General features: G+C 41.0%; 1 protein-coding gene across 7 annotated transcripts in view; it reads right to left on the minus strand.

Moving 5' to 3' along the window:
* Positions 1-15,117, minus strand: part of ANK3 (ankyrin 3) — a 210,864-nt gene extending 195,747 nt beyond the window's left edge. For 5 of the 7 annotated variants that reach the window (XM_075423070.1, XM_075423069.1, XM_075423067.1 and 2 more), the window contains exon 1: positions 14,680-15,116. In XM_075423070.1, coding sequence (XP_075279185.1) covers positions 14,680-14,793 — 114 coding nt within the window. In that variant the 5' untranslated portion in view covers positions 14,794-15,116. Of the gene's footprint in view, positions 1-14,679 lie in introns of all 7 variants that reach the window. The other 2 variants (XM_075423068.1, XM_075423071.1) reach the window with 2 other exon arrangements.
* Positions 15,118-15,347: the final 230 nt, after the last annotated feature.

Genomic DNA, 15,347 nt, shown 5'->3' on the forward strand with positions numbered 1-15,347 from the left:
AATTAGCTGTTTAATAAGCATAATTAAATCAATTATATGATTGCAATATCAGCTGCGACTTAGTGCTAGGTGGCCTTCCTTGCCTTATTTAATGGACGTATCATTGTTTTCTTCTTCAAGGTTTTCTCACTGTCAGTGTTTGGCCATTGTTGTACCAATATTGATAAAACAAGTTTGAAAAAACCACCTATGAAGAAAATAATGTCCTTGAAATGCCCAATTTTGGAGTTGATCAGAATCCCCAAGATTTCAATCTACTACACAGGGTAAATGATGTCATCTCCAGCTCACAGGTGCTCACACCCAACCTTGTTTGCACAGAGCTGGGATAACCGATAGCACTTCAAGATGGACCTTTCCTTCTAAAAACTCTCTCTTCTGACGGGGTAAGCATCCGGGCCCATGTTCAACACATCACTTAAGGCTGGACTCAGCTTTAAGCACACAGTGCTCCCTCTGTACTCAACTGAATTACAAAGAGGCTCAAACTTAAGTGCACACTTCAGTACTTTGTTGGATTACTGCCAGAATATTTAGCACTTTTTGACTAACCAGACCCCTGACAAGAGAGGCAAAGATACCGTGCAGTTTGCTTAGTCATTTGTGAGATCTGAGAAACAGTGCACCTTTTGATCATCTATTTTTCTGGCTGAAAGCAGAAGTTAAATAAAGATTTCAAAACCAGAAGCTACCCAAAGTTTTTGTTTGCTGTCAGCTCAACACATAAAGCTGATCAGCCTGTCTAGTTGCTTTCTGAAAAATGAAATCTGTGGCCAGCACAAAGCATAATTTTTCCCTATGCATTTCAATTGCATCTGCTAATACCTCTTTTACAGCTAGAGGTTTTTAAAATCAAAGCTAAGAGAACCTTTCCCTGGTCTAATGCAAAGGAACTTAGTTCTCTGGAGGGAAAAATTTATTTAATTCCCTCTTTCTGATGAGATCGCTGAGTTCTCCCCATTTTGCAGGCTACACTACAAGTGGTTTGACTCCCTCCCATGCACACTCCCATGCATTTAGCAGCATCATTCAGGGAAGGCAACAATGCCATGGCTCATGGGTCAAAAATGTTTAAAAGTCTTAAACTAGACTTAAAAGATATGCGGCATCTTTTTAAGTGAAATCTTAATGTTTGTAATGCTTCAGAATGGAAGAAAAACATTCTCGAAAATACCAGCAGTATGTTAACACCACGAGGCTGAAGGACCAGCTTTCCTCCACTGGCTTCATTGGACTGTTAGTATGCAGTGCCAGGACAGCCCTCAGCAGAGTCTCCCACAAAATAGAACTGCCCTCTTCCCATTAGAGAAGAAAGTCTGAAATCCAGCATTATCGTCACTACTCTGCTGTTAAACATTCTGGTTCTGCCATTTGCAAAATGTGCATGTTGTTCTGAGGCTGGTTAATACGCTTTGTCCGAGTTACCTCTGACCTTGTCCTCTCTTTCCACCACTCTTCCCCTGAGCAGCCATTAATGTCTTTTCATCAAACAGCAGGATGTATTCAAAATAAGGTTGCTATATATTAAACCTAAATTGTACTGCTAGAAAATCGTCACTAAAGCTACGCTTAATCTGTAACTGCCAAATATAAGAACTATAGACAATTGCATTTATTGAATCACAGTAACCAGCTACTTGTGAAATAAAACTGCTTCCAGACAGTCCTCATGTTAAGAAGACTTCATATATTCAATTTATGTTTGCCTGAACAAAATTATCCAAGAGGCAAAAGACTGAATATTCATCTGAACAATAAATGCATAAAATAACGGATATTAACAAAATCAACTGCCACTAGTTAACATGCATGTTTCTAAAAGTATAACAAAAGAGCTATTTTGAATAACTAAACCAGATAAAACCGAACCCACAGGAAGACTGAATGTATTGCAAAGTTCCAGTCAGAAGCCTCCAAAGCTCTGGCAGGGATGTTGCTGGCTAGTTTTGCAAGATGTCCCTCTGCTTCCCCACCCCACCTGGGTTGTTTTTTTTTTTTCTTTATGTCTGTAGTTTCTCAGTCCTTCCTTAAGATATTGTTTAGTTTGAACATTAATATAATCTGGGACTTTATTTTCCTTTAGGAATATTACCTTTGCTCCTTCTTCAGGCAACTCTTTCAGACAACTATTTTCTAGGAAACAGGCAGGCAGGCACAGAGCACGTCTTGCGAAAACTAGGACAGAGATTCTGACTTGTCAAGAAAATGTGAGAAAATTTTACTGCAAATGAAAAAGAAACACACAGAAAGACAAGAAGCTGAGTTTTGTTTTCACCTCTAAACTTGAAGAATTAATATATTTTGGTTTGCAGCCTGCTATTTTAGAGAACAATTGCTATTTTGTAGGCGTAAATGAATTGCTCAGCTTTATACCAGAAATATCTGCAAACTGACAAGTCCTGATTAATTTGTGGTTACCTCTCTGTATGAGGACCTTGACAAAGCACTAGGCTACATATCCACAGTATAAATTCATACAACCAGGTAATGAACAAGAGAACTTATTTTTTCAAGGACATAATCAGATGCAATATCCTGGATGTCCTCCAACCAGTTCAAGTTCTCAACCTGCTGTATAAAGCTAGAGGGTTTTTATCTTTTTGCCTGCTTCAATGCCTGAATTTCTCCCCCTAACAAGCCAGCATCTCTGTCTGGGGAAGAGGGATTCGCAAGGACAACCGCAGTCCCACAGCAGCAATGCAATCAGAGAGCAGCAGCCCTGCAGGCAGCACTGTATTTGCTCGCTTACAGCACGGCGGATGCTCGCAGGGAAGAGAGCCATCCGCTTAGCCATCTTACCAGCCACACATCACCTTTACTGCTCATCGAGCCTATCCGCACTGTCCGGGAAGGAACCGCAGGGTGTGGAGCCCAGTCCGCAGCAGAGACTGAATTTTTGCTGGCTTTGTCCTGTTCTGCTCCCTCCCCTCCTAGGTTTTATCTACTGACTCAGCCTGGGCAAAACATTGCGGGTTAATAAAGGAGCTCCTCAGAACGAGGGGTTCATCTCCCAGCAGCTAGCTAGAGCCAAAATAAAACCAAACTTCTGGGTCAGCTGCCCCAGTCACTCCTCCTGGATCTCCCCTTTAATCGGTGCTCCCATTTCAACATCAAGGCCTTCTCTAATGCTTTCGTTCCTTTTTTTTTTCTCATCTTCCTTCAAACTGACTTGTTTTAAAAGTGCACCAGCTTCGTTTGCTCATTTGCATTTGGTAGTAAACAAGGAGAAAGGGGCAGCTTTGCTGTTGGGAACAAAGGGCTACGATTTTGAACAGGTTCCCTGCGGATCTGTTTGGTCACAGCATCTCTTGGCTTTCCAACCCAAGGCAGATTGTGCATGTGGCCTTTCAAGCTGAATTTATTGCATATGTTCAGTGGTTCTTCTAATTGGACCTATGACTTGACCACAATTCAGTGAGTTTAGCTTCAAGGATAACAGGCACGTAGGTCAACAAAAAGATGTATGCATACAATGTTATAAAATACACTACATTTAGCCATTTGAGATTAAACTCATGCACTTCTAAATCCAGGGTTTGGATGATTTTTCTGTATATCGGGTGCGCTAAACAGAAACAATTTTGAAAGAGCTTTACAAAATCTTTCTAAGCAACATGCGTTCCTATCTGCACCTTAACTAGTATGATCAGTCATTCTAAAACAGCCTTTAGTCAATGGCTTGGCATACTATATAAAAGAAAATTAATTTAAAATAACAATAAATTTGATATTTATACTGAATACCAAGAGTTATAATTAAAATTGTTACTGTGTATGCTGCTTCTCCACCAAAACCTTTTTAAAAAGCATATACTTCTTTAAAAACCACATTTCTCCTCCAGAATTATGGCAAGACACCAGCAAAAACGTTTCTGAGAGCTGCAAATGCAGCCAATAAGTCACACACCAGTGCAGCGCCGAGCAGCTCCGAGGTCATTTTAAAACTATCAGCCTGCATGGGCTTTATTTTGTGGCAATGGACCTTATGCAGGGCATGCAAAATATATTCTATATCAAGAACAGAAAATAGCCAGTCCTTGCCATTTGAAAAGAGATCCTTACAATGCACAAGAATAAAAATATGGAGATATTTTACAGAGAGCAAGACCAGAGATTAAATAAACTGCTCAAGATCAAACTGGAAGAGTCGGTGGGAGAACCCCCTACCCTTCGTTTGTTGTTTGATGACTTGGAATCTTGCATACTTTTATCTTTTATGTGGATAGTGTGTGTTGAGTGTGCAAAACATTTATTAAGCCTTCTTTAAGAATAATCAGACATTCTGACATTACAAAAAAGGTAGACAGGAAAATATCTGATAGAAACAAACAACATACACTTTCCCATAACTGTTAAAAAGCGTTGGCTGTTCCTCAGGCTGCCCTATATAGGAACTTTGATTGTGCACCCACTGTCATGAGAGATGTTTTTGTCTCAACATCTTTTTAATCTTTTCAGACTGGCAGAAAAGCAGCAGTGTTTAGTTATCAGAATTTTGATGTTTAACAGCTTCAAAGTGCTGGTGGTTTCAAATTAAATCAAGTGGTAGGGAATACTAGGACTGCAGGTATCCAGTGCATTCACTGATTCTCCTTGAAGATGTTTTCTTCACTTAGATGGTAAAAATGCAATAAAGGAAGCCTTTCCCATCCACTTCTCGGCAATATGGGATGTTTTAACTTTTCAGAGTCTTGTGTAAGAAAAAGGAAACTGTCCACAGCCATCCATCAGAATACGTTGTCACTACTGCCTGGCCAAAAAATGCCCTTTTTGAGAGAGGCTTCCTCAACACTACAGGAAAATGCTGCATTTACTCACACATAGACTGAGGCTCTTTTTTAACTTGCTGCACAGTGAGGTGCTTGGTACATGTATCTCTCCTCTTGGGGGATCTTTCCCCTCAGGCATGGCGAGCACTCCAGGCTTATTCGCCTGTGCCTCAAGGTCTAACCAGCTGTCTACTTCTGAATAATATCTGCATTAATTTCCCTACAGTTTGGGCATGAAAACTTTAGCCTCAACACCAGAGATGATTGCTAGATTCACACAAATCCCAAGGGGGCAGGAGAACAGGCTACAGACACTTGTATTGCCTCACGGGCCAATGGTAAATTCAGCTGATAAGATGGCTGCAAATGTTAAACATTAAAGCTAGTGATTAACGAATGGGAAATGATTGCAATTTCAGAGACCCTACCATGGTAGGGTCCAGAAGAAGTGGTGATGCGGTTGTGGGAGGAAAAAAAAAAAAACTGCGTGGGAGAAAATACAATTATTCAACCTATGAAGGAATCTCATCTAAAGCTATGAATGCCTATATTTATAAGATACTCTGATTACTATCCCGGAACAATGGCTTCAAAGTTATCCATAGCTAGCTACAGTCAGTGGTTCAGTTCCACCTTAGCCTTCTGTTAGTAAAATGCCCCGTAAATTCATGCTGGGAAGTGGAGGGAATATCTATGCAGTGGATATTACACAGCTCTGCTTTTCTACAGGTTCCCAGAGAACACTGGAGACCACATCCAGATGGATAAGCTTGAGGACAACATACAGGACACATCACTGGGAAGGACAACTGCCCAGCTAGCTGTGACAATCTTGCTCAACTGAAGTCATGGAGTTATTCTACATCCTGATATTTAGAAATAATCCCCCAGAAAATGAACCGATGTGCTGAACAGAAAGTGAATTCCGCAACTGTTATCTTCTACCAACACCAAATAGGGCAGGTAAAAGTATGGCTGCTTAGAGGGAGCAGTCAGGATAGCATCGCTGCGGTTTCTCATTTTAATACTGCCTTTAAGGAAAGCTCTTTAGAATATGCAGATCAGTGTGCTGTAACTGAAAGGCAGATATCAACAACTGCAGTGACTTGTGAATTGTTCTGAGCTTTGTGAAATTGCTGGTGATGTTGTCATTTGAACAATTTCAAAAGAAACGTGGCAGAAGTTTGAAAAAGACCATTTAACTTTTTGACCTCTTCTATCTAATGACTTGTTCTTTCAAATTGTCTTTTCACTAAAGATGGGATTTATAATTCCTTTAGGAATCACTGACAGAAATGAAAGAGAATCACACTGTAAACTACATAAATGAAGAAACAAATTATTTAAAAACATCCACACTGTGTACATTTCTGAAAACACCAATAACAACTTAGTGGACAGCTTCTCCCTAAGGACCCAGCCTGGCCAGCAGCACTGGCGAAGGGCTGAGACTGGCTTTCCAGGAGCCACTGCCCAGGTGCAAAGGGAACACACTTGCTTTGAAATTAAACCCCTTGCAGCACCACGCACCCTCTGCCAGCGTAAGAGACTCACTGTGGGAAGCAGGGGCACTTTGGAGATGGCCAGCTCAGGGCTGCGGATGGACTGGTGCAAAGCACACAGGTGGGGAGTCACAACCAAATCCCTGCCCACCACCTCCACAGCTGCTCTTGCCCTGCACACATACAAACTCACTCACACAGTACATGCATTATATCTACATTTTGCTGTGTATAAATCCTTTACTTGTAGAGGGTGTGAGTTTTTGTACTCAGCCTGAACTCTTCAGCAGTCAGAGCACAAAGCTGCCATGCAAGCAGCTGTTCACAAGAGCACCGTCCCCAGCTTGGCAGATCACATCATCATTAGTGCAGAAGCATATTTTTGTTACACCCCATGGTTACTCCTCAGTACTAGTGAACTATGTGAGTACTTGAATTTGGATACTAGTTGCTTGTAGTCCATCAGAGTTCAAGGACTTGCATAATCATGGTGCTTACTTTTAAAACACGTTTATGCAAAAACAGCCATTTCAGCAGCTCCAGGAAATCCTTTCATGGTACACAGAGTTCAGCAACTACCTGTCTCTTCTGACTTCACTGCCAACTCTCTTACTCCAGCATAACCTGGATACTTGATAACACCTTATTTCAGAAGGCAGAGGCCACAGGGTTAAGATTAGGGCCGTAGCTCAGAGCTGAGCTGACAAGATTTCACAAAAAAAGGATACACTATTCTGCTTTCAAAAATATCTTCCATATTCTACAAAACTATAATCAATTTACATATTACACCCTCATCCCATCCATGCATATGTACTTACAGGGGTATTACAAATGAGTGTGGAATACGTTCATGTAATTCAAGCTCATTTAGTGACCAGTGTTTCTCCCTCGATATATACCAAAACAGAGAGCTGTTCAGAAATCTGCTCAGAATATAAAACCATAATTTTCTATAAGCCATCATGGACTTTGCAGAAAGCAGGCAGTGATTTCCACTGACATTGGATCACGTATCAAAGTGGCACATGTGTCCCTTCCATCACAAGTGAAGCAAGTGACAAGATCACAGTGGTTTTGGTGTTGTACAAATGACTAATTCCACGGGTGAAGCACCAGGCACACCTGGGAGCCTGCTTGGCTCCCGGTAGCGATGAGGTCACCAGAGACACGAAGTTTAATACTACCGATGGAGATTTTTGTTGAGGTAGCCTCCTCCAGACACTATGATACATGTCACATCACACCCACGAAATAAATGCAGACAGCGCCTCTGTATAACTTGCCACGATGGGGTAGTGGATACCCATCATCTCCTTCTTGTGCTCATGAGCAATGGGTGTGTTAACAGAGGCCTTGGATACTTTCATCAATAAGCAGCAAATTCTATAAAGTCCCATTAATTCCAGTTGGATAAATACGGAGTAGGATATATTCTGCATAAACTAGAGTATCAGAAGTTGCACAATTAACTAATCTAAAAAACCACATAAGTGAAACCGTTCTACTTTTCTCTTTAATTTCAGTGAAAGATGAGGAAGGTATTGAAATGGACAACACTTAAACTGCAATTTGAAGTTGATAGCCATGACGGCACAATATATAATACATCAGACCCTTCAGCTGCCCAATAACCTAAAATCCAAACCTGTGAATAAAACAAAGCTGAACAACCCAGGAGTTAGGCAAAATAAATCATTCAGGTTATTAAAACCAACCATAAAACATTTTCTAAAATAATGCTCAGGTAAAGGTGACTATGCAGTACTGTGTGTCCTGTATCTTTCTGCAACTACAAAGGCAAAATAAAGTTTTAGTTCTGGTACATAATAGAAAAGCATTAAACTGCCTGTGTACATCTCAGAGCATGAACAACTTTGTGTGGGATGAATTCATGTTACTAAACAGACATGACTTTCTAAATAATGAAGAACTTCAGCTTACTGGCAAAATTACTTTTTTTTTAATAAATACATCACAGAGTAAATTTTCTTTTCAATTAGCAAAACAATCTTATTTCAATCTAGTTCTCCTAACTACATAATCTTACTTGAATAAATACTAAAGAAACATTCTGTTGGATTTCCCTTTCAAGTCACCACACAGTCATTTCAACTTTTGTAAAAAACATAAAAACAAAAGCTGACCTCTTCCATGGAGAACGGTAACTAGCCACCTCATGGAGCAGTGGCCAGCAAAGCAGAGCTCCACACAAATACCACGCTCAGGCAACAGACAGACAAGAAAGACTCTTTTAAAAGTGTTGTACAATCCCAAACATCCACCAGAGATGCCAGGGCCAGATCTGCAGAATGCCCAAAGCTCTCAGCTGAAGCTGCAGGGCTGGAGGATACTCGATACCTTTGAAAATGAGGACATTGCTTTTAAATGTCTCACTTACATGCACTGATTTATCCTCTGAAGGCCCCTATCTTTTCCCATTTAATGTATCAGGCTACAGCCTATGTTAGATAACCGAAGTCAGGAACAGCACGGGGCAGCTGTATCATCACAGTTTGAGCTCATCACCTGAATGGGCCCCCACACGTCCCACTCTAACAGGGAGGTGTTATTTCATAGAGTTGCTAAAAGGCCTCAGAGGTTTCCAACTCGACGGGCACGCTGGGCCTGATCAAACTCTTAAGGCCCGGTTCTCTGCGCCTTTACGACGCAGCCCTGCGCTAGCCCTACGGCCTGTCAGGAGATCCCCATCACCGCTCTACCAGTGGCCTAAACAGCTGTATGAGTTGCTGCAGCAAATCCAGTCCTTTGTTATCTGCAATTCCATTCACATCAACATCGGAGTACATCACGCTTTGTATGGGAATTCAGTATTCTTTTTTAAATTACAACTTACAACTCATACTTTTTTTTTCTCTGTTTCTGTTCTCTATCCACATCACATACACGAAGAGCCTGGTTCTCAGCCCCTGCTCCAGTCAAACCAGAGCTGACTGAGTCTAGCACTCGATGTTAGCAGCTCAGTCAGCTCCACTAGTTGAGAAATATTTTGGCTCTCAGTAACAAACATTTAGTGAATGGCCAAGGGGGATTGTATCAAAGTACGTGTGACTTATCCTAAAGCCATCAATTCAGGCCAGTTAAGTGGCTGAAATTAGCAGTGCTTCGACTTTTGGCACAGGGCTGAATATTCATAATCGTGTAAGGAGATTTTTTATTTTTTTAAATCACTGTTCATCAAACACCATTTTTGAACTTTCCTTTGCTTCAAAAACATCCATTTTCCCTAAAAGAGGCATCTCCCCCTCCCCCTCAGCTCTCCCCAAAAACACCCAAATAAAACCCAGCCTGGGTGGAAAAACCAGAAGGATAAAATACTCCATTACCACCAACCAGGTAGTTGAAACTGTATTGATTTACACTCACTGAGTCCAGCTCTAAATCTAGTCACTTGAACAATCTCCCTGTAATGGGGAGGTTGCCCATTGTTAGCCCTCCCTCTTCCCCATCTTCTCCCACCACAAGCTGGCAACATCAAGCATAAGGTGGTTTATAACCCAAACTGATATTTGCATAATAACTAACGGCCATCCGTTGTGACGGCATGATCCTGAGGCATCCAGAAGGTGAAGAGGAAAAGGTGAATGTACTAAACCTACCTAAATTAAAATGTACTTTTATAACAGTGCAAATTTTTTTCTGGGTTTATAAACAACAAAGTAACACTGAGCAGTGCCCACTTCAAATGATGCCGTAGTGCTACCCACACAGTACAATGCAATCTTTTCATTCCTTTGGGGGTCATCTTCAAAGAAAGAATTGTTTTTCCAGCTGAACAGAAACACTCTTTCACCACCTAACCCCATGCTGGTAAGAATTCAGCACTGCTAGTCGATATCCCGTTCATGAGTGCCCCTAAACATCTATCAAAAATATCTTTCAATTATTTAATTAGATTTGCCTCTGACAGAGCATCGTGTCCCAAATCAAGGATATGACTGAAATTTTCCTGGTACCTAGGAAAGATTTGCTGACTTCAACAGTTTTTCTTTCTGGCCATCTTTTCATTTGCCATCGGTCATGTTGCCAGATGTTAGAGCAGCATCTGCCTGGTTTGTGCCTTAACACAGATGAGTTAAGGAACAATCATCTGACCTGTCTAGAGTCTACTACTGTTAAGTTCAAATGTTCAGAAACCATTAAAAAGACCTTGCTAATCCTGAGATTTGTTTAGAAATCATGAGATTTTAAAAAAAAAAAAATAATGGGGCTTTGTGCTTGGTATCTGAGTTAAAAGCCTTGAAACTCACGTTTCAAGCTTTGCTTGATAACTGCTGGGCTTGGTTGCATATGAAGACTGCCCCCATTCCAATTTGAATTGCTTTTTAAACAACTTCATGTGCTTGTCAGGGAAAGAATTATCCGTTTTCCTTACCTCCTGTTTAATTATCATTGTGAACTAAACCAAAGAAGCCATTTGCACTGAAGCTAGTCTGCACACAACACTTTGCTCAGGTTCATGGTGTGGGTGCAGATGGTGAATTTTTTCACCCTCATGAGATTTGTACTGAAACCTTGACACCACTGAGATCCATAAAACATTTGACAGCCCCAAGAGGGCTGAAATAAAAGCAAACAGCGGGAGTCTCCCAGCTAGGATATGATGATGCCCTCCTGGGCTCCCACGGCCCCATGGAGGTGTTTCCAGCTCTGCGACCTTGGGCAGTCCAAGCCATCTCCCACAGGCCCTCGCAGCTGGGAGCAGAGCTCAAGCCCAGGAGATGCCAGAGCTGCTTGAACCCACATGAACAGCCGCGCAGCTACAGATTGATCATTCCTGACACAGCATTTTGATTTATATCCATTAGGAAATTACAGGGCAATTTTTCCAGCATACCTGAAAGTTAAGTAAAACCTTCAAATGTTGGAGCCTTACAATGAAATTACCAGGATTTGCGACAGTGGCATCCATTACTTTCACTGCTGCCCACAAGTTTGCGACAGCAGCAGAGGATGTGACAGCAACAGCCTTTAGAATCTCAGAGATGGCAGCAGCCAGGCTTTGCATTATGATCAAGCTATTCTGTGTTCCCAAAGAACATGCTAGCTCCTGAGCACTGCACGCAAATCGAAACCACTTCAGACCTCCTGAATATTGTATAAAACATAAGTCATTGAGTATGTGCCAAGACCTGCCCTTCTCTTCTACGATGTACTGAACAGAGAACACACAGAAAAAAATCAGAGATTTCACCTTTATTTTAGGAACAGCACTGACTAAAGCAACTAATTTCTTTCCAGACATTATTACAGGATAAACAATTTCTAGTTTTCACAAACCGAACTACACACGACAGAGCAGCACTATAAGTAATCAAGCAAGACATCCTATCAGTCACTTAAGGGTGGCTTGGCTCGTTCTGCGATACCATTTAACACTCAGGTCTGCCCTTGGGTGTACTCAAACTATGTGCAGTGTCCTACACTGCACAACTATCCAGAGGCAGAACTGCTTAAAGCTGTAACATAAACTTGAACAGAATAAAAAGGGAAACCTGTATAATGCAAACCCTTCACTGTACGTACTTCACTTGCTGGCTGCATCCCTTTTTCTTATGTGACTCAAACTATTTAAGCTTGAACCTTCAGAAATCTCTTGAATTCAGGCAAACAGAAAGAGCGCAGTGGGCCCACAGGGCACAGAAGTACAGCATCTCTACAGAGCTAAGTGCAGCAATTTGAAAATATGTCACCTTGAAATTAAATGGGATTGGATATAATACAGGGGTTTGTTTTGTGAGTATTTTTAAAAGGTCATTTCTCTCCTACAAGTTTTGAAGCAAGCCTTATAGAAACATTATTACACTGTAAATTGCTTAACCAGTGAAAAGTGATGAAATATTACCCTCAGACTGCAATCGTCAAACTAAATAGGAACGTAAACCAGCATCACTGTTGCTGGTATCATCAAGTCTAGGACACTGGGTGCTCCCATCATCCTTATTTTCTAACCATTAGCTGCCTTGGTTTCCTTACTGTATAAATTATCCAGAAATGTTAGCACACTGCGTTGTTCCAATGTGATTGGAAGACCCTAAAGGATATTTCTGATACTGCTTAAGCAAAGGGTTAACTTTGTGCAGTATCATGTGATCAACAAAAAAAACGCACAGTACTGCTTGCTTGTGGGTGGTGCAGAGGAACAAGAAGTGACTCACAACTCATAGTGGAAAAATTAGGGGGAAATGTTTTAAATAGTCAAGAAAGTATAAAATGGCAAACCACAATTACTGGACTTCCTACGCCCCATGTACTGGGTGGCAAAACCATGTCTTTGCTGTGAGAAGACTGATGCCCAAATGCACAAATTTTAACTGAAGCAATTGCTGCTTCTTGCTCCATGCTCCTAGCAGAGAGAGCCTCTATATGTCCTGAATCTGCAAAGTCCTAAGGAAACCCAGAAAGAAACTGGAATAAGCTACCAAATTCCAGTGTGACACAAAGGGGATGGGGGGGGAACACACGGACGGACATGCAACAACAGCCTTTGGTGGAGCAAAAGCTCTCTATCTCATTCTTAAGATGCAGAAATAAAACACTGAAAAAATCCACACATTGGAGATTAATAGGCTGATATTTTTCCATGTGCCACTCTGGTTGCTAAGAGATTTCCTTTCTACAGCACCGTATTTTATAAACAATAACGCATTTTTGTCCACAGAGCAATTGTCTCACCTCACTGAATCAAGAGCCTCTCACTGCCACGTCCCTTCTATATTGTTCTAATTGCAAACTGTGAGAAAGCACCCTCACACAAAGACAGTAATATGGACACGGTTGGGCACACTATTGTTAAACTTGAGCACATTAAGTACAACACAGGCTTCCTGTATCGTGAGTAAAGTTAGCTGAGAGACCATACATTTTAGCTCACAAGCCATAGGTAAATATGGGTTGATAGGCCAGCTCCTAAAATTCTTAACTGCTGTAGTTGTTTTCAGCTGGAGAAAAAAATAAAAACCACTGATAGCTATGTTACAGACCTACACATAACCTAAACAGCAGACAAGAAAAATATTACTAATTCAGGTCGGTTTCAAACAGCAGTGCCTCAAAATCAGCTCCAAAGAATCTTACTTTCATACTTTCTTTTGTATTGGAAGATGATTCAGAAGATCTCTGTGTATACATTCACACAGAAAAAATGCCTACAGATAGCATGCTGCAGTACATTCGCTGCAGCCATCTAAACAGTTTCCTAATGTGCTCACTAGAACAGAAGGCAGCGGGTTTCTTAGTGCTTTTCGTTATGTAGAGTACAGCCATGCCAGAGAAAAAAAGAGAAAAGGGCAGGGAAATGCTGACTCTCACCCAACCAAAAGATGCACATATGTTAGAGGAAATCTACATGTCATTTAGGAAGCACATGCACCGCTTCTCGGAGCGTATGAAGATTATCCAGTCCCCCCTTAGGGGGATTTCACAAAGGCACGCAGAAATACTACATACCCAGGTTTCAGTTAAGACAGCTGGCTTCTTGATACGTTCTTGAAAAATTATAATAAAATACAGCCAAAGACAAGACATCATGGCAGGGCCTTATTTCTATGGAGCAGAGTACAAGGTGTCATTTTTAAGGACATATCCACAGAGCTGCCAAAGTGGCTGGCTTCGTTATCTGTCATTATGCCACAAACTGTAACTGTTTTGCTTATATCTGAGAGAGAAACAGCAAGGTTTGAATCACACAGAGGCTCCTAACCTGACCAACGAGCAATGCAGCGCTTACTGAATTTTTCGGGTTCTAGTGTGCTGGAGGGTTTTCTGCAGCGAAGATAAATCTACAACAGAGAAAAACCAGGCTCTGTGATCTCAGTCACACATCTCCCTAACAAAAGAAAGTTGCTAATAACCGATTGTTACAGTCCAATTCTGTAAAACAGCTCACCCTTAGGAAACAAAAGAAACACTGACACACCTGATTTCTGTATATTATCCCAAAAACGGATGTTTCAGAAGCCAAACGTGTCAGTCCCAACACAAAGAAAAAAAAATCTGCCTCCCCACACATCCCCTTGAGTACATGTATGTAAGACTGAACTATTCTGCTGCTAAACATATGGGAAAGTGCAGCATTTAACCTCACATTGTGCTTACAAACTACTTTCAACTCACAGACTGTTTGCATATCATGTTAACACAAGCGATTTATCTGGGAAATGAATGCACACCTTCTGCATCATCACTGCAATCAACTAATATCCAATTAAACATTCAATTGCTTTGCAAACCCCACAGCCGTGGTTATCAATGCTATTTTACAATGTTAACAAATTACTCCGACAGCTACCAAGTTACACGCAAGAATGAGCTCTGATATTTCAATTGCAAGGTAAGAAAATTAAAACAAAAGAACCCCTGTCAGAATTTGGCACAGATCTAGATACCTTTTTCTTCCGATCCCGGGATCTTTTCCTGTGTTTTCTTTTTTTCTCAGTTTCTTCATCAGCATTAATTTCTAAATCCCTGGTTTTCTTTAACTGTGATGCTGCGTGAGCCATAATTCATTAAAAATCCTGTACAACAACGCTCCCTTGTAAAAGGTGATTTCCTCGGGCACCTTTAGCCAGCCCTTACAGCAAATGTTCCAGTGATTGGAAGGAAATCTGTGACCAGAGCCAGGAACACATTCAGGATTCCCAGATCTCACAGAAGCTTGCAGTCACTACAAAAATACATTGTTGCAGATTTCTTCCTATACCTTTCTGCACCTGAACCTTTGTAAACCAGTGCAGCCATCGTAATGCATTTAACGTAATGAAAAAGACAGCTGGGACAGAGAAAGCTGTATTATGGCTGTATCCCCTGCCACCAGCTGGAAGTGTCTAAGTGACTCCACTGAAGGGGGAATGCTGAAAAGGAACACTTTCTATTAAAAAAAATTCCAGAACAATACCATATGTTGTATTGTATTTTCTTCACTAATCCTAAAGCATGTTTATAAAACCTAGTAAAAACTGCAGTGTTAATGATGTACATTTCTCAGCTAGTTTTGTATGGTAAGCCATTTAACCTATAATGAAATGGAGCAGCTCCTACTTTAGGTTAACTGCTG

The sequence above is a fragment of the Opisthocomus hoazin genome, chromosome 6 (assembly GCF_030867145.1).
Source record: "Opisthocomus hoazin isolate bOpiHoa1 chromosome 6, bOpiHoa1.hap1, whole genome shotgun sequence".
Taxonomy (NCBI): domain Eukaryota; kingdom Metazoa; phylum Chordata; class Aves; order Opisthocomiformes; family Opisthocomidae; genus Opisthocomus; species Opisthocomus hoazin.